General features: G+C 40.5%; 1 protein-coding gene across 4 annotated transcripts; it reads left to right on the top strand.

Annotated features, from left to right (window-relative positions):
- Positions 1-649: 649 nt before the first annotated feature.
- OGT (O-linked N-acetylglucosamine (GlcNAc) transferase) lies at positions 650-25148 on the top strand. 4 transcript variants are annotated; one of them, XM_062006983.1, is made up of 22 exons: positions 650-881; positions 4206-4356; positions 5440-5683; positions 7571-7639; positions 10603-10719; positions 12578-12657; positions 14032-14227; positions 14472-14612; positions 14825-14925; positions 15170-15323; positions 15427-15528; positions 15781-15960; positions 16680-16838; positions 18003-18092; positions 18865-18990; positions 19215-19385; positions 19491-19607; positions 19687-19854; positions 21759-21911; positions 22949-23201; positions 23347-23470; positions 24105-25148. In XM_062006983.1, exons 1-22 carry the CDS (start codon positions 845-847, stop codon positions 24277-24279), a joined length of 3108 nt encoding a protein of 1035 aa, XP_061862967.1. In that variant the 5' UTR covers positions 650-844; the 3' UTR covers positions 24280-25148. The 4 variants fall into 4 exon arrangements, with proteins under 4 accessions (XP_061862967.1, XP_061862966.1, XP_061862968.1 ...); XM_062006982.1 differs by having other exon boundaries at positions 4176-4356; XM_062006984.1 differs by lacking the exons at positions 650-881; positions 4206-4356 and having other exon boundaries at positions 5653-5683; positions 7571-9409.
- Positions 25149-25189: the final 41 nt, after the last annotated feature.

The following is a 25189-nucleotide window of genomic DNA, read 5'->3' as shown; positions in this document are numbered from 1 at the left end:
TAGGACTCATAAATACTGTCCTCTTGGGACATAAGCATGTCTATTGGGAAAAAAGCTGCTTCAGACTACACTACCCGCTGTTAGTAAACAACTACCACCCACTTTTCATTCTGTAAAGGGAAGGTTTTTCTCTCCAGCCACAGCATGAAGTGCCTCATTACTTCGACTAGCTGCCCTAGTTCATATTTTTAAGTGGCAATCAGCCCCAGAACTTGGAAGGTGTTAAGAGTCATGAGGATGGCTCGTTATTCACAGGAGCCGCCTCATCGTCGGGCAGCGGGAGAGCAGCCGCAGCCTCAGGCGATGTGTGTGAAACGCAGCCGTGGGGCCGCCGCGCTTTGTGGGTAAAGCTGCGGGAGGTGTGAAGGGTGAGGGGCCGTTCCTGGGCGGGGGTCGCGCCGGTGCCCGAGTGCCCCGCGGCCGCCTCAGGCCGCGCCTCGGCGGAGGCCGGTTACGCACGCGCAGCGGGAGCGAGTTTGTCGCAAAGGCTTTGCGCGGAAGGATACCCGAGCCGCCGAAACCGCTGTGCTTCGAGGGCGCGTCTGCGTGCCGGAGGGCGGGCTCGGCGGAAGGGGACGCAGCGAGTTCCGATAGGGTGGGGATCCCTCCGCCACCGTGGGGCGCTCTGCGCGGCTGCCTCCGCCCGCACTACTTGCCAAGGGGAGGTAGTTCCGGCAGCAGCCATTCGACACTTTGCTGCCTCCGCCATTTCGGGAGCCGCCGCCTCAGCGTGCCGGGACTGCGGCCAGCTCGGTCCTGCGCCGCCCCCTTCAGCCGACCGGGCCTCTCCGCAGCCGTGGGCCTTCTGCCGCTTCCACTAGAGCCTCGACGGCCCCCTTTCCCGATGGCGACTTCCGTGGGGAACGTGGCTGACAGCACAGGTACCGCGGCCCGTCGCGCGGGGACGGGCGCGCCGGCGCTCCGCAGCGCTGCGGCCCTGGAGAGGCCTGGCCCTGCCCTTGCCCGGGGCCTGGCGGCGGCCTGCGCCCCGCGGTGCCCTGCCTGCCTCGCTGTACGTGTATACTCGCTCCTCGCCGGGCCCGCTCCCGGCGGAACTTTCCAGAAGCGGGGGTTTGGGGGATAGGGTGGCTGCCGGCGCGAACCCCGCCGCCTTTGTGCTTGTTTCGCTTCGCGGCAGCGATGGGCTGTTGCGGGCTGCCGGCATGCCCGGGCTCAGCCCTCGGTGGGTTCCCGTCGGCGCTGCCCCTCCGCATCCTGCGAGCATGCACTTGGAGGAGCATGGCGCGATGAGCAATAAGAGAACACCACACCAAGAACCGTGTTTGTCCTTCTGTCAAGTGTCTGTGTTTTTATAGAGGATGAAATAGTGTAAAAACCTGACCCAAAATGTACGTTGACTGTTCCAGATTCTCTTGCTTCCCTTAAAGAGCAGGTCTTCTGTGGCATAGCCTAGAAGGACAGCACTTTTCAGGACAGCAAGATAGCATGCTCTATTTAAGAAAGATCCTGTGTTACATTTAGTTTACAGATCCAGAGTGTGAGAGACGGGGGAGAAAAGAGTAGAAATCTCACTTTTCCTGTGGAGTAAGAATAATAATTATTCTTACTGAAAGGATGAAGAGAAAGCACAGCCTTATCCTGCAGGTTTTTAGGGGTTCGTGTAACCAGAAGGAAGAGTATGAAAAACTGAAATGAAGTCTGGGAAAAATGGGAGGAAAAAATAATGCTGTAGTACGGTATTTTGTTGCTCCTCCAGTAGAATTGCATCCCCAGTCATTGAGGCAGCCACATGCTTTTACAGTCTTAATCTGGGGAGGTGAAAAGAACGTGTGCATACTCGGGGAGAGAGTCCTGTGTGCCTTGTCACCACCAGCACCTCCCAAACGGAGGTGGTAACTGACTGGGCCTACATGTTATCTAAATGTAAGCATATGCTAAATGCTTAGGGTGTTATTTAGGGAAAAAAGGTGGCCTTGGGCACATTTGTGGTGGTTCTCTGCAGGTTTTCTTTTTGCTTCTGTTCTGTAGAAGTCTCAGGAAAGGTCTTTGTCATTGCAGTACGAGGCTTTTCCAAGGTCATAGTCAGTGCATGTAGCACAAATTCACATATACAAGACTTTATAAGAGATTTTTCTGTCTGTGACTCTTCCCTGCAAGTGTTTTCTTTAGAAATGGATTCAGTGAGCAACCATTGATGGCTGTGTTATGGATTCTTTAGGTTACAGAACTTTTCCAGACAAAAAGTAGCTCATTTAGAACTTTGTGATATAGCTGGTCCGCTTTGTACTTGACAGTGAACCTCGAGGAGCTCACTGAAAAAATACTTGCTTGGAGATAGATGGGCTGCCTGTTTATGTAGAGTGATTGAATTGCTTTATCTCTTCTAGGGAGTTTGGTTTTGTGAAGGGACTTGATAAATGAAAGAAGAGTTTAGTTCCATGTATTTTTTTGCTTTTTTGTTAGCAATTCTTATTCCCCAGTTGTTAAATACAGTATTTCTGCACCACCTTCCTTCACCCCTGTAATTGCACCTCTGGAATTGCAACTTCAGTTTCAGTTTTTGGTTAAGTAAGCAAACTGTAGCATTTTGGTAATGACTGAAAGCTTCTCTCTAAGCTATGATAAGAATTAAAGTATTTTTTGATGCAGGGGAAGTGTACAGTTTCTTTTTTTTTTTTTTGCTTTGAAAGTTGACAACACCATTAAAATTTGTTTGAAGAAGAAATTATTCAGTTAGATCCATGGGATATGCCCTTCCCGTTACCCAGCTTCCCTATGTTTGTGCCATCAGCAGAAGTTGAAAATACATGGACTGCCAGAGAGGCTAAAACTATGTGGCTTTTAATGGCATTGTCATTACTGTCAGCACCTTGGAATTTCCAGTAGTGCTGTCATTTTTCAAATACTGAAAATAGCAATTTTGAAAGTAATTGAAATAAGTTACCCCAATCCCAATTTCATAAATGTGGATAGTAACTCTGTACCTGATCTCTTTTGCCTTTCGAGTTGTTTATTCACGAAAGAACAGAAGTGTCTTAGAGGATTTTTGTGGTATCTGACTGCAAAAGGATATGTAGTCAGATGCTGAGGGGCTTCCTTGTAGTAGGAATGATTTGTCTGGTTCATTTAAATGCAAAATTTACTCTTTAAGTCCAGGTGGGCAACATTTCAAGAGTGATATTAAAAAGACTACAGAATACTGGAAATTATTTCTCCCCAAGTGGAGAAATGAGATACCTGCAGTAATCAAACCTTTTAATAGCAAGAGTCACTGGTATAAAGGCAGAATTTTAAGGCCATCACTTTCTTCTGTGGTGAATAGTTGTGATTTTTTTTTCCCAAGCTGCACTTGTCTATATTTTAATACAAAACCATACATTCCAAGAAATTTTGTTTCCATTCACGTTTAAGGTCGTTATGTCTAAAACAGGTGGTCTTTTAAGTAATTGTGTTCTCTACAACTGTAGCTTAAACACTAAAGTCATTTTGTGTCTGGTTCCAGATAAACCTCCAGAAGCAGTAACTCCTTTCCTGTACCCTGCCTGTTTAACGATTCCTGTTGTAGGCCCATTGCATAATCATTGAAGTGTGTATTTGTTTCAGATACTGCTCCAAGGCAATTTTTTGTTTTCCAGGAAGGATTTTTTATAGAGAATGTAGCAGTATAGAGGATACAAAGAATTGTACATGTTGCTTTCTTCTTTATTTTTTTTTTGTAAGGGCTTCCACTACCAGCACAGCAAAACTTTCTTTGAAGTTTTTGTCTGCTGTCCTTCATTTCCCTGTTAAGTTTTTAGAACTTGTTTTTAATACTGCAAAGAATGAGATTTACAGTCTTGGTGAGGAGAGCCATTGTTCTACTAGCAGCACTACTGCTGTTATGAACCAAAGTACAGTCTCATATCTCTTCAGATATATTACATGTTAATGGAAAATAATTTACCTGCAGGTCTTCCCAAGTCTACGTGTTTCCTGTAACAAGCTGATGAAATTGTAGACTTGTACAGATAATGTTAGCAGTATAGTAATACATTGGGCATGAAGATCTGAGAGTTGAAGCTGCAATGTGCTGTAGTGTTTCATGTAATGTCAGACATTTTCATCCTTCAGTTGTGTATACTTTTTTTTTTTTCACTTTGTTTTGGTTTTTGTTTTGTTCCCATTATCTAACTTTTTGTTTTCCCCCCTCCTTAAATGTTTTGGTGATTCTCCAGAACCAACGAAACGTATGCTTTCCTTCCAAGGGTTAGCGGAGTTGGCTCATCGTGAGTATCAGGCAGGAGACTTTGAAGCAGCAGAGAGACACTGCATGCAGCTTTGGAGACAAGAGCCTGATAATACCGGTGTGCTTTTATTATTATCGTCCATTCACTTCCAGTGTCGCAGATTGGACAGGTAGGACACTTGAGATGTTCTCTCAAGCTTGCTTTATGGTTTGCACCTCTGATAGTACTGAGCATAGCTGACTAAAGTTCTGTTCTCACATGGATTTCTTTTTCTTTATCACTGAACGCAAATACTGACTACCTTCATAGCAGCAGTAAGGACTGGTCAAAAATAACACTCTTCCTTTTGAATTGTGTTAGGATAAGAGAAATACAAATTGGAATCGATAGCTTTACAACAAACAACAGGTCTTGCCATTACTCTCATGTTAATTTAATGTCCTAAGTGTTAATAGCAGAGTGCACTGGAGGTATTTATGGGTGTAAACAAAGGCTTTGTTTGTTTAGTCTGCCTGCAGTGTAGGGGTTTATGGTTTTCTCCTTTTTTAAGTTGCAAGACTGATTTTTTTTTTTTTTTTTGGGAAATGGCATGACCAGTTGAGGATTTTTGTTATCTGAAAGTTTTCTCTATATTCTTTCTTCTTCCCTGTTCTCATCATGCTTCCTGTGACTTGGGCGTTTTGAACTTGTTATAACTCTAAATCCGTGTGTGCTGGTTAACGAAGTAAGATTTTTTGACTGAGATTCATTTTATATAGGCTTCTGAATGAAATTGTATTAACAGTTCAGATATGGGAAAATAAAATGGAGGAAAAGACAGCTTAATTATACATCAACATCTGTCAGCTGTGTCTTGCTTGGAAAGTTATCGAGTGGAACGTTGCTTAAAGCATACAAATGTTGGAAGAGGCTTCACAGGATTTCTCTAGTGTTTTCAGTGTGTTAAATTTTGATGAGGTGACTTGAACCCCTATGTATTCTAAATGAGAGTTGTCTGTCTGTAGTAGAATCTAAACTAGGAACAGGGGAGTTGATAGTTGAAGCTACAAACGGCTAAACACGTGAAACAGCTCTGTAAGTTCAGGTTTGTTCACTGTATGTTTGATTCACTTAAGCAGGGTTGCTCATGAAGTAATTAGGTAAACATGCAAATACTTAAAGTCAGGGGTGGTGTGTTGTGTTGGGAGTCTTTTAGCAGTTTGGTTTATTTTGGGGTTTTTATTTTTTTGCTAATTTCTGTCATTTTCTTCAGGTCTGCTCACTTCAGCACTTTGGCTATTAAACAGAATCCACTATTGGCCGAAGCATACTCTAATCTAGGCAATGTGTACAAGGAACGTGGACAGCTACAGGAAGCAATTGAACATTACAGACATGCACTACGTCTCAAACCAGATTTCATTGATGGATATATTAATTTGGCTGCTGCGCTGGTAGCTGCAGGGGATATGGAAGGAGCAGTACAGGCCTATGTGTCTGCCCTTCAGTACAACCCTGTAAGTAGCATTTGATTTTATAGAACTCTGTACTACTGTCTCAGGATGTTCAAATAGCAGATTTCAAAGAATAAGCAAATTATAACGTTTCCCTGTAACCTCTACACCAAGGTTTCTGTCACAACATATTTTATATTGCAGGGTAGTGAGAGCTGCTGATTGTGTTCTTACCTGTATTGTTGAGATAACAAGAAAGCAAGGAATTGGGGTTTAGTTGGTAGTCTTTTTTTTCCCTGAAGTCACATGTTTCAGTGAATAACCTTAAATTTAGCTTTGTGTGCTTTAAAGCAGTTATCATTGTAGTGAGAAAATCACTGCTCAGACTTGAAGATGAGAGCTTGAAAAATTGTCAGGTATTAATTTATCATCCTCATCAAATTTCTGATTTCATTGGAGTTGCCTTGGTTATGTTTTATAGGCTGAAACTGAATATCTGTAAGTGACTCCTGTAAAATAGATCTGATGTTTGGATTTTTGGTTGTAACTGTTCTGAATTGCCATTTTTAGTAAATGTTGTATTGGACTGCTATCTTACATTTATTTTGCATTGCACTTAAATAATTTGTATAGTACTACTGAGCATGATGAAGGTATCTGCCTGGGCTTTGGTCATGCATTTTGTCAGAAAATGCTTAAAATGCAACATTGATCTGCAGTGCATATATCCTTTTTTCCTTTGAAAAAGCAATTCAAACCCAGTCCAACAGGAGCTCAGAGTATTGTTTTGCTGTGTTCTTACAGTCTGCGGGAACTCATCAAACTTAGGCTAAGTGGTGTGATTAGTGGAGTTTATGCTCTGGTTATAAATTCTATAAGATAGTGTTTTCTTACAGGAGTTGTTTTGTTTAGGTGAACTTTTTTGTTAGTGTTGACAAAAGTGTTTCCATTCTCTATGGTATTTACTGCTAGGTAATGTAATTGCAGCCTGTGCTGCTGCTGCAAATAAAGAACATGTGGCAAGGCTATTGAAAGTGAGTGCATTAGTGGGAGAAACAGGGAGAAAAACAGCTTTGGGGTTACAGGAAGCAAAACCACTGTTTATAATCTATTTAAAAGCCATAATGACATTGGTGCAACTTAAAAATACAGGTTTGCAGTCATGCTTGGGGAAAAAAAAAGGGGTAGGGGACTTCAAAGCTGCCTGAGGGGGCATTTGCTTTCAATTTTACATTTCTGTATAAAGAGGGATTGTATGGAGTAATACTTTGTTACTTTATGGTTGTATTTTATATTGTATCCAGTTCTGGGCCCCTCAGTTCAAGGACAGGGAGCTACTGGAGAGGGTTCAGCATGGGGCCACAAAGATGATGGAGTGGAGCATCTCCCTTGTGATGAAAGGCTGAGGGAGCTGGGGCTCTTTAGCTTGGAGAAGAGGAGACTGAGGGGTGACCTCATTCATGTTTACAAATAATGTAAGGGATGGGTGTGAGGAGGATGGAGCCAGGCTGTTCTCAGTGCTGGCCAATGGTGGGACAAGGGGCAATAGGTATAAGCGGGAACATAAGAGGTTCCAAAGAAATACAAGCAAGAATTTCTTCCCTGTTGAAGTGAGGGAGCACTGGAAGGGGATGCCCAGATGTGTTGTAGAGTCTCCTTCTCTGGAGACATTCAAACCCAAGTGGATGAGTTCCTATGTGACCTACTCTAGGTGGTGCTGCTCTGGCAGGGACGGTTGCACTGGATTATCTTTAAGGTCCCTTCCAGCCCTTAAGAGTCTGTGATTCTGTGACTGTAATGTTAGGTCAAGACAAATAATTTACATTTGTACTTTATTTATTGAAAGGATGTATTTAAAGAATTTAAAAGAAGCTGTAGACCATTCCTTTGCAAGTTCTTTGTGTAGGCATCTGAAGTCCTGAAGCTGACAGTGTGACTTTGATTTTTCAGGACTTGTACTGTGTTCGTAGTGACCTGGGGAACCTGCTCAAAGCCCTGGGTCGCTTGGAAGAAGCCAAGGTAGGTGTTGGGTAGAATACATGTAAACGTCAGTGTTTTGAAAACTTGAACTTTGCACCAAGTCTTCAGATCTGCGTTGATCTACAGAAAGTCTGAGAAACTGCTGAAAACTGAAGGCACTGAAAACACCCCAGAGTAGTTGCAGGGCAAGATATGGCATGTCCATGTTTAAAAGTTGGTTTAAGTCGAGAAATGGAACATTACCAAGCCTTTCTGCTGAACTAGACTATCTGATACCATTCTGAAGTATTGGGCAGGGACTCCATCATGCTCTTATCTGGAAATAAGTAACAGTCCTTCAAATCTGAGGCTTGCCTGCTGGTGCCGAGCAGAGAGCCTGTGGTTAGCTCGAGATCCCTGTACGATGCAGGTGCTATTGAAAATGCTGCTCTTCTAAAGTCCTTTGTGGCTTGTAAGTGGAGAAGAAACTTATCCAAATGTTACCTTGTAATATTGGCTTTTAAAGATTTTTTTATTCTTTTAACTTTTCCCTTCCCTTGATAGTGGAAGAAAGGCTAGTAAATGACCAATAGCTGCAGTATGCAAACCCTCCCCCCCCAAATATCTTTTCTTTATGTCTTCCCTGTCCCCGCCCTCAAAATAAAGAAATCGGAAGGACAAAGCTGGTTTGTTTGGGAAATGAACTGATCGAAAGAAAACTTGCTGTAGTGGAAAGGTGGCTTATAGCAGTCTTGTGTTTCCTAAACTGAGAATTCGAACACCAAGATGAGTTGAAAATTCTTGGCATTTTAAAACTTGGATTGCACAAAGAAATTGTCTTGTTACAAGCCACCTTACGCGTCCGCGCTGCAGGGGTGAGGAGTGTGGAGTGATCTGGACTCCACGTCTGTCACTCCAAGCCCCACGCGCATGCTCAAAAGTGGAGTGTATGAACAGCGTAGCTGTCTGTTTGGCTGCAGTACCATTCGGGGAGGGTTACGATCTTTATGGGGTTAACGGGAGTTGAAGGTTCAAAGTTCATTATGTTTTCGATTTCACTTTTAACAACTTGGATACACATACCATGCTAGGGTAGCTGAATTGATTTGGTCAGATCCAGGTTGGAAATATTTTGTAGCAGCGTTTAGAGTTTGAACAGTCTTTTGAGACACTTGGTTCTCAGCCCACCAAGCGGACAGCTAACATGAATTGCACTTCACTGCAGCTTTAGTGTGACTGGTATAGGCCAAGACACTGCGCCTGCCTTAGGTTGCTGACTTCTTTGTTTCAGAGCTCTGGAGACACCTAGTTTGAAAGTGTTATTCCGTTTTGTGAGAACTTAATAAACAAGGAAAAACATCCTGAGTAAATTGCAACGTGTTTCTTTGGTTATCAGTCCATTTGAAAGATCAAGCCAGCAGATTCCTTACAGTTTGAACTAAAATTTCATTTCTTTGTAGATATTTCAGAGCCTTTCTTCCAAAAAAAAAAAGTCCCTGCTGTATGCAATTGCCCTGATTAACCCTCTCCCTTCTGCATGTCTCCCTTGTTACAGACAGATTGTCCTCATTCCCATGTGTTAAGACATATCCAAAAAAATGCAATTGCTTTGTTGAACTCTTACTAATGATCTTGTTTTATTTTCTCTCTTGTTTTTGGTTTTTCACCACTGATATTGTATTTAGAAGGTTTCAGGTGGGTGAAACCTCCTATTCCATGCGTAAGGTGCCTCGCTGAAGGGAGCTCGAGGCCTGGATCTAGGGCAGACACACACCTCCTCCTCCTCTTCCAGCAAGGAACGCACCGAAAAGTCACATGATGAGAAATATGGTAACGGGTTTGTAACTGCCACAGCAAAACCATTTGCCTCCATGCCTGAATCTTCTGTCTTGTGGCTTCAGAAACAGCTTAAAATATTTAATTACAAACAAGTAATGTAAGAATATTTTATACTAGTAGCCACAAATTCTTTCAAAGAAATAAAGTAAAAGTAAATTAAAATATTTTTTTTTAAAGAAATAATTGGAGATAGTTAATAGTAAAAGCTTCTAACTCTTCTGGTTGTTCATTTTTTTCCTTTTTTCTTCTTTGTTTGGATTGCAGCGTTCTGCTCTTCTGATGATGCGCTGTGATCCTGCAGTAGCGCAAAGGCTGCGCAGCGGTAACGCGCATTGCGTGCGATTAAGCCCCCGTGAACGGTTGACTAGATGATTAATCTCTGATTGGGTGACTGCCCAAGCTCCAGGCTGTAGCCTTTTGGATAAAATTGGGTTGTAATGCAGTTTAGAATCCAAACGTCAAATTTTAAGTGCGAGTTTCTGACTGGGCCTGTCTGGCAGATTAATGATTCTGGTTGGCCGTTCACTGAGCCTAGGGGCAAGGAATCTAGCAAAGCAGTTCGCAGCGATAGCGTGGCGCCGTGCTCTTTAGGATGCGCAGCGATTTCTTGCGCTTGCATTACAGGGACCTAAACCTTCATGCAAGTCTGTCATTTGAGGTTTGGAAGCTGCAGGAGGTTGAATGTGCTTGAAGAAATGGGGCACAAGATAGAGGGGGAGGTGTGTGTGTGTCATCTCATGCGACAAGGACAATTAAAACCAACGGCTTCATTTTTTTGTCAGGAGTTTTTGTCTCTTTTAAAGTCATTTCTGTTTTGTTAATAATTTTGTTTGATGGTGAAGTTGTTTTTACACAGTAACCTTTTGTTTTTATCCCCTTGAGATGTTTCTGTTAGCTACTAGAATTATTTCTGAGATGCTTTCGGTGGTAACCTTTTCTCTAAAGACCAGTTAATTTGTTATCAGCATAACTGAAGAATGGTGGGCTTGCACCTGGGTTTTGGTTTGCGCTGGCGCAGGATCAACAACAGTTTGCAGCGCATTAGTTTTGGCGCAAGCTAGCCTATACTGCAGGGTCACTTTTGGCTGGTTAGAGAAGGCATACTAACAATTATTTTTTCTCAATTTTTTTCTTTTTACAAATATTCCCCTTCCCTTGTATCTCTCTTCTTTAACTGTTCCAAGGCCTGTTACTTAAAAGCAATTGAGACTCAACCAAACTTTGCAGTGGCTTGGAGTAATCTTGGCTGTGTTTTCAACGCCCAAGGAGAAATTTGGCTTGCAATTCATCACTTTGAAAAGGTAACTATGTAAGCTAATTAGATTCACTGTTAGATTTTGAGGTATGTGCAGTTGTCTACTTGTAAGTGATAGAACTGTTTTGATCAGCAGAGAACTTATGTACCAGTTACTTCACATCTCATCTGAAATACTGTGTCCAGCTCTGGGCTGCCTAACTCAAGAGTGACAGGGAACTTTGGAGAGAGTCCAGCACAGGACCATCAAAATGATCATGGGACTGGAGCATCTTATAAAAAAGAAAGAAAGACTGTGGGACCGGGGGCTGTTTAGTCTGGAGGAGACGGGGGGGGAGTCTCATTAATATTTACAAATATCTAATTGGTGGGTGTCAGGAGGTTGGGGCAGCACTTTTTTTCTGTGGTATCTAGCAACAGGACAAGGGGTGATGGAAAGAAGGTGGAACACAGAAAGTTCCATTTAAATATAAGGAAAAACTCTTTCTGTGTTGAGATGAGGGAGCCCTGGCCCAGGCTGCCCGCGGAGGGTGTGGAGGCTCCTGCTCTGGGAGTTTTCAAGAGCCACCTGGGCACGTTCCTGTGTGACCTGATCTAGGTGGAGCTGCTTTAGCAGGGGATTGGACTGGATGATCTCTAAAGGTCCTTTCCAACCCCCACCATTCTATGATTCTGTGATTAGTAGGGTTTTTATTCCTGATGTTTCAGACTGTGTGCCAGTAGAGAGATACATTTGCCCTGTAGAGTTGCCCTGACAACTTTACACACATGTCAAATATCACAAAGTTCATGAAGTTCTTACTCTCCTTTCTGTAATTTTTTTTTAAACCGAATTTGATGGGAATAATATTTTGTGTGTTTCATATGTGAGAGGAAGAAACCTCTTTCTGCTTAAAATAAATTTCCATTGTGATTTTGTTTCAGGTATTGGTGTCCTTTGAGTAACTGAGGAGAACAGTTTTAAGTGACACATTAATTCTTCTTCTCTGAGATTATTTTTTCAGTGTTGTTGTTTCAGACTTCTCTAGATTGGTGTCATTAAGTAATTGTCTGATGCCTTCTGGTTAGCATTTTCATTCAGTTTGTACATATCTCTTAAGTCTCTAAAGTGACCTAAAGCTGGATTTAATGTGGAGAACAGTTTTTTGCTGATATTTGAGAGTTAAAATCTACAAATACAGCTTTAACTGCTTGGCATTTTTATTCAATTTGGAAATAATAGTTCCCTTGAGAGTGACTGTAGGAGTGTGGTCTGTCAAATGCTCACATGTAGCCTATTACTGCAACTTCTCTAACTTTATCGGTTGTTAATTTTCCTACATTTTATTAGATGTGAAGGGAGTTAAAATGTTTCAGTTAAATGGCTGCTACATTTTCCCTACAGACATGATGTATTTGCTCTTTACTCGGTTTTGTGAAGTTCTGTGTCTTTTCCTGGGCTACTAAAGTTTTAAATGCTGTCTTATTTTGCAGTAGATAAAGGACATGGATCAGACTTTACAGACTTTCCTCCCTTAAAAACAAATGAAAGGCAGCATAGCACTGGTAGGCAGGAGTGTTAAGTGTGATTAGCCTAACATGAAATAAGTGTTCAACACCTTATTCTGCAGTAGTTGCAACTGACTAGGTAAGCAAATGAAAAAACTGGAAGGTAGTGTATGCTGTTTTCCCTACAGATAAGTAACTTTGATACTCTGTGATTAATTTATATAGCTTAAGTTTTCCTTTCTCACTAGGTTACTGATAAAGTCTTAGATGCTTTACAGGTTGGGTTTGTCAGTTTTTAAACAAAAATAAACCCAAACTAGCACCAGCAACAAAACTGACCCCAAAACCCAACTAGGTTTCGTTAGAGAATGTTTTTGTGTTAATGCTCAAAACTGTTACTTCAAAAATATTTTCAGGCTGTAACACTTGACCCAAATTTTTTGGATGCTTACATCAATCTGGGAAATGTCCTGAAGGAGGCAAGAATATTTGACAGGTAAGCAGCTGAGTATTGTTGCTCTGTCAGTGGTCTGTCAGATGTATCCCACTAGAAATTTTGTTCCTGATGTAAAATCTCTTTGGACAGCATAGCAAAGACTTCTGTAAGCAAAACAAGCAAATGACTTTGAAATGAAACCAGAACCTGTGGAATGTATTCCTTTAGCTTACTTTCCTGTACTTAATAAAGCGTTAAAAATTATTGGTTCTGAAGGTAGTGATGCAAGTAGATTTGAAATTTAGTCTGGGAGTGGGTGAAGTTAAGGTGGCCAAGAAAGGCATGAACCTTGGAGTTCTCTGTTTTCATTATGTGATTCAGGACATGATCTACAAGTTTGTCTCTTCTATCCTTTTATGTAATACAAGCTGAAATTCAGCTAAGTGTCCGTTTGAATGTTGGTGTTATGTGTTAGCATTGCGTTATTGCATGAGATTACAGTACAGTTGCTGTCTTTTTGAACTAGTTTTGAACCCTCTAATCTGATACATGACTGTTAACTTTTGTTTCTGGAAGAAGATCCAGGCTGTGTTGTTTATATGTAACATGCCATATTGCATCTGCTGATTGGATTTCAGTTTCCGGTAGCTGTGGCTTGTGGCTCCAAATTTAATAAAAGCTTGCAGGCAACAGGTTAATTATTTGAACTAGTTGCATTGCACACACTGTAAATCATTAACTGATGTCTGTTTTAACCACCAATTAGTGGCCCAAACAAGGTCATGTTTCCTCAGTTTAGGGCTGATGTCAACTCTTTGAGAGTCTACTTACTCTGTGTACTATTGTGACTTTTCAGCAATTGAATGTGAATACATCAGTCACTTACATAGTGCTATGAGAGTATACAATTAAAGGTCTCACTTTTCAACAAAATGAGGTTTGAAATATAATTAAAGCATGATACATGTATTAGGTTAGCAGAGAGAGTAAAAGACATACTAATATGATACTACTTATGTTGTTACAATTGAATAATATACTGGGGGGAAGAAATGGAGCAGTCTCATGCGTATTCTAGTAATGAGGAGTGTTTAAAAAAGGTAGATGAAAGCTTTACTTTTGTTTTCCAGAAGACTTAACATTGATCACTAAAGAATCAAGTGGGAAGAAAACATTCCTATTTACAAAATACTTCTAGTCTGCTAGTCATTACAGAATTCAGCCTAGCTTTAAAATCATATGAATAGTAATAATAATTCATCCCTTCAATCAGGGAGTACTCTTCTGTGTTTCCAGTAACATCGTCCAGGATGAATTTCTGTGTATTAATAATACATATCCCTTGAAGTTTGTTTAATATGGGTCTTTTTATGAGCAAGGTAAATATAATTGCTGCCCTGTGGATGATTGTTTACCTTCTTTTTCTTGTTACAGAGCTGTAGCAGCTTATCTACGAGCCTTGAGTTTGAGTCCAAATCATGCAGTTGTGCACGGCAACCTTGCCTGTGTGTATTATGAGCAAGGACTGATAGACTTAGCAATAGACACCTACAGGAGGGCTATTGAACTGCAACCCCACTTCCCTGATGCCTATTGTAACTTGGCCAACGCCTTGAAGGAGAAAGGCAGTGTAAGGAGTACTTTTTTTTTTTCCTTTAAAATGTTTTAGAAGTATGATGAATGTTTATTTTAGACAGCAGATGCCATCAGCTTTATTAACATGGGATGTTACCTTCATTTAGTCAGTCATAAGGAAAGCTAATGCAGATAATCTTCACCGCAAACTTGTTACAACTGATTGTGTAATGAATTACAAAGAGTGATGTTACAACAAATACTGCCATATTAACAGTATCCCTGTGGGTTTTTTTAAGGTGGTGGAAGCAGAAGAATGCTACAATACAGCTCTTCGACTTTGTCCCACTCATGCAGATTCTCTCAACAACTTAGCGAATATCAAACGGGAGCAGGGCAATATTGAGGAAGCTGTCCGTCTCTATCGAAAGGCTCTTGAGGTACAGTCAGTGTGGCAAGGGAGAGGTGGGCACTTGAAGTTGGGAATGGGTAATAATGACATAGGGATTTTTCCTTCTTTGGTTATAAGTGGAGAAACATCTGCCTGGAGACTTGAGTCCTATAAATAGATAAGAAAGAAATAGACAAGTATTTTTTTTATATGATTTGCTTGGGGCATTTGAGTCACAGGTTCTGCTTCTTTTTCTTCTAGGTGTTTCCAGAGTTTGCTGCTGCCCATTCAAATTTAGCAAGTGTTCTGCAACAGCAAGGAAAGCTACAAGAAGCTCTGATGCATTACAAAGAAGCCATTAGGTAAATGGATACTATCTGTAATAGTCTCAGCCTTTTAGAACAGGAAAATGCTTTAGATTTGTACAGAAAATGACTTAGAGCACTGTATTTTAATTCAGACAGTTGCTTTGCAAACCAAAAGGGTGTTTAGGTATAGGTATTGTTCTCACTGGAGAAAGAGCTTTTATTGTTTCTAACACACATTGTCTTTTATTCTTTATATATTGTTTTATTGGATATAACATATATTACCTTTATTTCTCAGAATCAGCCCCACATTTGCAGATGCTTATTCTAATATGGGGAATACTTTGAAGGAGATGCAAGATGTTCAAGGAGCTCTACAGTGCTACACCCGTGCCATTCAGATAAACCCAGCATTTGCTGATGCCCACAGCAACCTGGCATCTATTCACAAGGTAGCACATGGGAATGATTCACTCTGCAGAGTATGATGGGGCACTGTGAGCGCTTACCCTGATGATATTTTTATCTGCTGACTCATTTCTGTGTTGTTAACAGGATTCAGGGAATATACCAGAAGCCATTGCCTCTTACCGAACTGCTCTGAAACTGAAACCCGATTTCCCAGATGCCTACTGCAACTTGGCCCACTGTTTGCAGGTGAGGAAGATGAGGCTTTGGTTGTGATGCTTAAGACACCTCTGCAGTGAATGCTAAGCTTGATCACCTCAGTCAATCAGTAATTTAAATGTGAAGAGCAAATTAAGTCAGAAAATAAGATTATACAATCATCAGCAGCAGTTACTGACGTTCTTGCTTCCATTTTTGGAAGCATTAGATGTAACTTGTGAAGCATCTGATATAGATTAAAGGAAGCTGTTGTCTTAATCTTTAAATTTTTCCTTTTCCTAGATTGTCTGTGACTGGACAGACTATGATGAAAGAATGAAGAAGCTGGTTAGCATTGTAGCTGATCAGCTGGAGAAAAACAGACTGCCTTCTGTCCACCCACATCATAGCATGCTGTATCCCCTTTCCCACAGTTTTAGGAAGGCTATTGCTGAGAGACATGGAAATCTGTGTTTGGACAAGGTAAAAAGACTTACAGAGGCCCATTGAAGTACTTTTTGTTTTTGCCTGTTCCTGCCAGCAGTTTAATTCTTGCGAAGTTAGTATTAACCTTTGTAAGGTTAATGACCTTATGACAGAGAGTCATAGCTGTTGATGCTTGTGTTGGACTGGACTACACAAGCAGCTTGCCAGTTACAATGGAAAATACACTATCAGCCGGTGGAAGAGTCTGGTTAGCTAATAGAAATATCTCAAACTTCAGAACACTTAGCTTTCAGACAGCTAGTTCGAAAGTGGCTTGTCTCAATAGCCTGATAATGCTGGCAGTGATAGTGGCTACAAGCTGATGTTTGGGCATAAGAACATGCTTCTGTGCTTCACAGGGATGCTATACTGGTCGCAAGTGTCTTGTAGTGTGAGAACTTTCTGGATGTAGTACTGTGGTGTCAGTGTATTTAATAATCAGTGCCAGAATACTAAAAAGAACCTGGTAGAAAAGCAGAAATATCAGCTTGTTTGTCTTTATTTGTCTGAAGGAGGTACATGACATCTCCTAACAGTTTGTGGAGCTCCAGTGGAATACATAGAATGCAGGTTGGAAACAACAGATACCCACAGACCACTTACTTGAATGTGGGATAAAACTGATTCTACAAACTCTTGGGATTTTTTTTGTCCCTCTGTTAGCATTTGGGTTTGGTTGCTGAGTTAATAAACACTTGTGTATGTTTCTTTGATAGATTAATGTTCTTCACAAGCCACCATATGAACATCCCAAGGATCTGAAGGCCAGTGAAGGTCGGCTTCGTATTGGTTATGTGAGCTCTGATTTTGGAAACCATCCAACCTCACATCTAATGCAGTCAATCCCAGGCATGCATAACCCAGAAAAGTTTGAGGTAAAATATGATTGGTATGCTTAAAGCTTTAAATATGGCTCTTAAGTGGCACTTTCTTTCTCTTGGTGCAAGCAGCTAAACTAAGGACAATTTTTTTCAGTGAGTTTGGTTTGGTTTTGTTTCGTTTTTGGTGGGAGTTTAGTGAGCCTTTTTTATGGATTGAATTTTCTCCAGCCTGAGGCATCTTCCTTTACCAAATGGAAGTGTTATTTAGAAGGTAGGTAAACTCTCCATAGAATTACTGTGGGTAGGATTTGTGGCCTATGAACATTTATTTTAAAGCTTCAGTTGGTGTTCTTTGAGTAGGCATGTTTTAACCTCAATCTACTACTGCCTGGTTACTTCTGATTTACAGATAAGCCTCTTGTTTCTTCACTCTCTACTGCTGTTTTCTTTATATGTATTTTTTTCCCTGGATACCTGAATCACAAGCATGAACTACAGATTGGTCTGACCAGACAAAGTCCAATCTTTGTTTTCTCAATTTATAAAGCTCTACAGAACTTAATTCAAAAACTAAATAGAAGATACCTGTTATTTTACTAAACTCATGCGTTTGTCCTGCAACATAATTTCTTCATACCATTTCTGTTTGTTCTATAGCTATGTGCTAAGTCAGCTAAAGATGCCTGTTTGCATAATGTGTCAACCTTGAGTTTCTCAGATAGATTTGCAGTTTCTTAATTGGAGAGGACTAGTCACTCTTCAAAGAATCTGTTAAAAATCTTCCCCAGGGCTTACCTTGTCTGTTCAAACTGAGTTATGGTTGTGATTCTCACTAATTACAAATGTAAAGATACCTTGTAAAAGGCATTCTTAGAGAAGGTAATGCTTATGCAAAACAATTTTTAAGGAGACTTTACCTTGTGCCCCGGTGAGAACATATATGTCTGTGCAAGCTTCTCTGCCATACTCTAGCATCAGAACTAGGTAAAGCTGGGGCCCAGTGAAACTGTGTCAAATGCTCAATGTTTTTTTTGTTTGTTTCTTTTCCTTTCTTTCTTACCTGGTAAATGCCATACAAGTAAATATAATAGCATTTGTGTGAAACTAGAGGTAGTTTTGCTAATGTCATTTAAAATTGCAATACCGTATTTTTTTCTAGCAAAGTAATTTTGTTGGCAAGTTGTTGCAGAGTCAGTTTTATGATGCTTCATGTTCTAGGTATTCTGTTATGCCCTGAGTCCTGATGATGGTACCAACTTCCGTGTAAAAGTGATGGCTGAAGCAAATCACTTCATTGACTTATCTCAGGTGAGGGTTTTTTTGATGCATTGACCTTTAGATGCATTGACCTATATGAATAAAGAGACCAGCCTGTAGTTTGAGACTTTTAGTTGCAATCATCTTTTGAATTAGGCTGATATTAGCCTGGAGAATTGTGGAATTTGTAGATGTGTTGGTGTTACAGCTCACCTGGCCTGCAGTGGTGATTGTGTGACCTCTGTGTGATTATTAAAAAGTAGTATTAACAATATTGAATGACCCATCCATTAGGTTTTAAGATAATAGTTAGAAATTTAAGTCTTTTGGAAATTCTTTTCAGTATTAGAAGAGACCCACGGTCATTTCCAAGGCTTTGCTGCTCTTTTTGGAAGTCATTGCTAATACCTTGTGTGAAGTTGTTGTTATTTGGTTTCGATTTAGCTGAGAGCTGAAGCAGTATCAGTGTTGATTGAAGTTTCATCTGTGGTCCATTTATGATACTTTTCTGTATGACTTGCTGAGCTTGGCAATTCTAGGTATCACTCTTCCGATTTGAGTTACACAGATGCAATTTTCAGGTACCACCATTGCAATTTGTGTCAGCAACTGCTTCAGCTGTGCCTAGCAAACTTACATTTCTCTTGGCTTCAACAGCTTGGTTTCTTTTTAATGGAGTTGAGGATTTTAACCTCCATGAGTAACAAGACTTAAAAGTCTCAAATTACTCAGCTGACATGTTTGTCAGTACACTGAGAGCCAACAACATTTATTACTGAAAGACTAAAAACATAAAGAACCTTTATTTATGCCTTTACTTCAGATACCATGTAATGGAAAAGCAGCAGATCGCATCCATCAGGATGGGATACACATCCTCATTAATATGAATGGCTACACCAAAGGGGCTCGAAATGAATTATTTGCCCTGAGACCAGCGCCTATTCAGGTAACTTAAGTTAATTCAGTGAGGTTCCTGTATGCCATTGGCACAAAGAAATGTTATTTGAAGCAGTTGTTGAACTGAGTTACATTTTCATCTCATTAGACTTGGTGAAATTCCAGTTCAAGGAGAAGCTTCATCTGTAGGTGGAAGAGTGGACTTGTTGAGTTTTGACTTCCTCTGTTTTTGCAGTGCTCCTGGGACTGGAGTCTTCCTTTCTTGTTTTTTAGGCAATGTGGCTAGGTTATCCTGGAACCAGTGGGGCATTGTTCATGGATTATATCATCACAGACAAAGAAACTTCCCCAGTTGAGGTGGCTGAACAGTATTCAGAGAAATTAGCTTACATGCCAAACACTTTCTTTATTGGAGACCATGCCAACATGTTCCCCCATCTGAAGGTACGTAGGAAGACAGATGTTTCTTTTAACTGTCTTTATAAAGTGACACTTAATATAGTACTTGTTAAGAGGTCTTGTAACTTTTATTCTATTTTTGTAAAACAGAAAAAAGCAGTCATTGATTTCAAGTCCAATGGTCATATTTATGATAACAGAATTGTTTTGAATGGCATCGACTTGAAGGCTTTCCTTGACAGCCTCCCTGATGTTAAGATTGTTAAGGTGAGAACTACTCCTTCACGTGTTCAGTCTTAGGGCCTGAAGCTACTTCTTCATCTGATGCTTATGTGATTTATCTTAGATGAAGTGTCCTGACAGTTGTGAAAATGCAGATGGCAATGCTGCCCTCAGTATGCCAGTCATCCCTATGAACACAATTGCAGAAGCTGTGATTGAAATGATTAATCGTGGGCAAATTCAGATAACTATCAATGGATTCAACATCAGTAATGGATTAGCAACTACTCAGGTGAGGCACTGTTGTCTTGGGTTTTAGGTTACATCTGGATATTTAAGCATAGCAAGGAAGGAAAAAAAAACCTCCAAACAAATGTTTGTCTTCAGTTATGTTGATTTGTTTAGTTCTGGTACTGAAGGAAACTTGCAAATGTGTTACAAGCCACAGATGCACTGGAAGATGATCTTTCCCCCAAAAAGAGAGAGGTTATATCAAGAGGTATCTAAAGTCCAAAGAAATTTAATTGTCTTACATAAAGAACACGCTTTGGTTCTTTGAAGACAAGGTTTGCTTGTTGCCTACAGGGCATTTGGGAGCTGTTACCCAGTTTTAGTTGGGTTTTTCTTTAGAAAAAGATTGCTGGGTAATACAGGCACAGTTATTCCATTGTATCTCAACAGTGTTTTTGCATCTCCTTACCATCACTTCTCAGTGCTTAACAGTTTATGGGATTTTAGTGGTAGTGGCAGTTCTTTTCTTTCTAAAAATACAGTGTTTTGGTGTCGGCATAGCTCTTTTCATGTGAATTTTACTCAGTTTACAGCCCTTCCCTTAAGTAATTTCACGAGGCCTTTTATTATCAGTGCTCTATCCATAATCGAATTACTTAATTTCTTTTTATGAGTTCTTTTGTTTGCAGATGAGGCCTTTAAGTTGGTAATAGGTTGTGTCTTAGTTTGATCAGTTAAATTTGCTAGCTTTTTTTTTTCTGAGATTGTTGTCCCCTGAGAATAATAGAGACTTGGTAACTGAGCACTCTGAGATGAAACAAAGTAAGCTCTGTTGGTGCGTTTCTAAGACAGGCTTTCTACCTTTGGATCACACTGATATAGCCCTTCTTTGGTCTTGTTTTAATTTGATACCAACTACTTTTAGGCATAGGTTGATAAGAACCGTGCATTGTGTTTTTGAGGTCTCCCCAGTGATCTGGAGAAGTACTGTTACCAACTTTTGTTGAACTAAATTATCTCATGCTCTTTCTAATGGAATCAGTGACAGTGAGTCATTGTCATTCATGTGATATTAGTCAACAGTGTGCTTATTTTGTCTGACCTCACTGCTTCTGAGCTGAATTTTGAATACATAGGCATATAAAATTTATATATAAAGAAAAAAACTCTAGATATGTGTTCAGCCCTGTCTGTACTGGTAGTTCTGTCTGTCTTTGATCCTACTGTTGTCCATCATTGTTTAAAAAAATAAACAAATGAAAAATCATATTCCATTTTACCGATCCTCCAGACTCTTGTGTGGTAGGCTCGTTATCCCAGCTTCATCTTCTGCTGGTTTTTGTTAGCACATTCTTTTGCTAAAACTGCAAGATCCATTCTTTTTTTGAAAGTCCATGAATAACTTTTCTAGTCCAGGTTTCAGCATTGCCCATTATTTTCTTGTCAGCAGCTAGTTCTTTACAATCTGTCAGTCAGATATTAATCTCTCTTCTGTCTTAAATATCTGTTATGTGTCTGTCGTCTTTTATCTTAAGAAACCCCCACAAAAACAAACCCAAGACCAAAAAAGCCCATTAAATCAAACCAACAAAAAGAAACCCTTTGCTTTCTAAATACTTTTTATTCTTCCTTGAAGTTTTCATTTCATATGTAATCCCTCTCTATATGATTCTTCTTTCCAGTTATTCCAGTTACTTGAAATTTCAGTGAGATGTAGCAAGGGCATGAGAACACTTGTGTTTTGTGCCTTGGTTGTTGCAACATTGTGGCATCCACAAGTTGTGTATGTATGCCAGTTAAATTCAGGTTAGGGCTAAGTAGACAGTTTTGTTTCACAAAGAATCAAAGATAAGTTTACAGTACCTTAGGATGCTAACACATTGCAGTGTGTCTCAGGACAATTCCACAGGGCATAGTCTTGTTTCCTACAGTTTCAATCCTCAATACCTTTTTCTTTTTCTTTAGATTAACAACAAAGCAGCAACTGGTGAAGAAGTTCCACGAACTATAATTGTTACTACCCGTTCTCAGTATGGCTTACCAGAGGATGCTGTTGTGTACTGTAACTTCAATCAGCTGTATAAGATTGATCCTTCCACTTTGCAGATGTGGGCTAATGTGAGTATTTTTGTCTAATACAAAATCTAAGGTCAGACTTCTGGAACACAACTGTTCTGTTGAAGTTGGCAGAAACTTCATGCAAGTTAAAACTGTAACTGTTCTGTGGAAAACTGACCCCGAGCCATGTGAATCCTTAAATGCTCATGTTGCAGGACTTAGATTTAACAGAATATAGATTTATTGTTTTGAGGTTTACTTCAAGTCGCATCTGTGCTTCTATCCAGTGAAAAATTAAGTCTTGAACAGTTGATACATGCTGGTAAATACAAGGGAAATAAGTGGAAATAAACTTAAGTCTTAAATGATCTTGGCAGTTGGTAGATTGAGAGATCATAGAATCACAGAATGGATAGGATTTGAAGGGACCTTTAGAGATCATCCAGTCCAACTCCCCTGCTAAAGCAGCTCCACCTAGATCAGGTCACACAGGGAACATGTCCAGGTGGTTTTGAAGCCCTCAAGAGCAGGAGCCTCCACACTCTCCCTGGGCAGCCTGGGCCAGGGCTCCCTCACTTCCACAGTGAAATCATTTTTCCTTATGTTTAGATGGAACTTTTTGTGTTCCAACTTGTTCCATTAACCCTTGTCCTGTCACTGGATACAACAGTAAAAAGTGCTGCCCTAACCTTCTGACACCCACCATTGAGATATTTTCAATTATCAATGAGGTCCCTGTGCAGTATCCTCCAGACTAAACAGCCCCAGTTCTGCAGCCTTTCCTCATAGGGAAGATGTGAGCATATTCCATGGCATAGACCTATAAATAAACGAGAAGATAAATTTCAGGACTTTCCAAGTCCTGCTTTTAAGAACTGCTTCTCAGAGTTGCCATTTCTTTCAGTGGGATTAGAAATGCAATCCTGATTACTCCATTCAAAATGGTGATCTGTTTTTCTCCTGTTCTATACCTCAGAAGATTAAAACTTTTGAATGATTATGCCTTTTGCTTCATTTTGGTATGTGGTAATTTCTTGTTTGGAAAGGAACTGTTTCTAACTGAACTATCAACATTTGCTGCTTTATTTTTGTTACAGATCCTGAAAAGAGTTCCGAACAGTGTGCTGTGGCTGCTACGTTTCCCAGCTGTAGGAGAGCCCAATATCCAGCAGTATGCACAAAACTTGGGGCTTTCCCAAAACCGAATCATCTTTTCTCCTGTTGCCCCCAAAGAAGAACATGTGAGGAGAGGGCAGTTGGCTGATGTTTGTCTAGACACTCCTCTTTGCAATGGCCACACGACTGGGATGGATGTACTCTGGGCTGGGACCCCAATGGTCACTATGCCAGGTAATGCAGTGGGGAACCTACATACAGCAGATAGCTTTAAGTATTAGTCATTTTCTGATAACAAACAGCAAGCCCAGGAAACTTTGCCTCTTGTAGAGGCAGAAGGAAAGGAACTCCACTATCCTTTTTGTTTTTTCTTTCACAGGAGAGACTCTTGCATCACGAGTTGCTGCCTCTCAGCTCACTTGCCTGGGTTGCCTTGAGCTCATTGCAAAAAGTAGGCAAGAATATGAGGATATTGCTGTGAAACTGGGGACTGATCTGGAATAGTAAGTAAAGCTGTAATATGGTAACATCAAGAATGTAAAGTGCTGTATTTGGGCACAGGGCTGAGACTTACCAATAGTTTTAATCTTCAGTATATTTTAATATTTAAAAGAGCTTGGCAGTCCTCATAGAGAAGTTTCTTTTCTTGCTTCTGCTTTTCCAGCAAACATAACAGCACTCCCAATTGACTAGCAATGCTACCTGTTCTGAAGAAATTGCTCATGTGCAGGCTCTTACCTGGTAAAAAGTGCAATATAGTTCTTCTTTTGTACTTTTAAAATTGAACACTAGACAATTTGTCAATTACTGTGAGTTAAAATTGTGCTGCCAGAAGCTATTGCAGTATAGATAAAGCCACAACTTAATGTACAGTTGAAGTGGTCTGTATCAGAAGTGATGGGAGGAGCAAACTGCAATATGAATTTGGTGGTAGTAGAGGAGCAAAACTGTTCTGACATAGCTGAAAATAGTAGATGTCAAAAATAAACAGTATCATAAGTGTGAGCTGATCTAGGTGACCTGCTTTAGCAGGGGGATTTGACTGGGTTGGATGGTCTCTAAAGGTCCCTTCCAACCCCTTCCATTCTGTGAAATGTTTGGAACATGTGGTGACTGCTTGAACTCTGTTTTTTATAGCCTGAAAAAAATCCGTGGCAAAGTCTGGAAGCAGAGAATATCCAGTCCTTTGTTCAACACCAAACAGTACACAATGGACCTGGAGCGGCTTTATCTTCAGATGTGGGATCACTATGCTGCTGGCAACAAACCAGACCACATGATTAAGCCAGTAGAGGCCAGTGAGTCTGCATAGAGAGACTGTCTGTGTGCCAACCCTGAACTCTCCAGGAACTGAGCCTCTCAAACACTTCTGCAGAGATGATGAGCTAAAAAACTGTGCATTTCTACTTAACCTGCCTGGTACTCTGTGGCTGAAGTAATACATGATGGTGATTAAAGCACAGCCAGACTTATTTCTTGCATGATAGGGAAAGGCTCCCTAGAGCCTGGGATCCTTTTATTCCACGAGGAATTGGAATGGGATTGAGCCGTGTACATGTGAAACTGTGTGTGTGAGTGGCACGGTGGTTGCTGGGGGAAGTCTGAACTGCCCAACCAATTAACCATTTCCTGGATTGATTGAATCTTCCTGTGAATCTCTCTCCTTCTATGTGGATTGGAAACTGGAGCATTTTAACATTTGATTTTGGGGTTCTCCTGTTGGTATATGTGCAGTTCTCCCATAACAAAACTTCCAGCTAGCGAGTGTTGATCCCTGCATTAATTTCTAAACCGTGTGGACAGAAAGGGCATATTTGCTGGTGTAGTCTTTTTTTATAGGTTTTATAAACCACTTGAGCCTATATCAGCCTTTTAATGTTTGACCTCTGTTTTGGAGCTCCTATAACGTGTTGGTTTAGATAAGGACTTTGGGGGTTTTGTTTTGTTTTGTTTTTAAGCTTCTCCAATAGCTCAGCTAATTGGCTTCATGATGGCAGCTCCTGTACTGTTGAAAAACCAAATCTGAGTTGAAATTAATCCTCCCCACAAGTGTTTGAGGTAAACACAAACTGGTGCCAAATACAGATCTTTAAGGAATGATTGTTAATTATGTATAGAGCACAGTCCTAGGTACTGTAGCAAAGACTTTAAAAAAAATAAAGCTTTGGTTTGCCAGTTTGACCACGTTTCACATTTATTGCTGCTCTCGTGCTGCTGTCAGA

Source organism: Colius striatus, chromosome 13 (assembly GCF_028858725.1).
Source record: "Colius striatus isolate bColStr4 chromosome 13, bColStr4.1.hap1, whole genome shotgun sequence".
Classification (NCBI taxonomy): Eukaryota; Metazoa; Chordata; class Aves; order Coliiformes; family Coliidae; genus Colius; species Colius striatus.
This window is presented reverse-complemented; position numbering and strand designations above follow the sequence as displayed.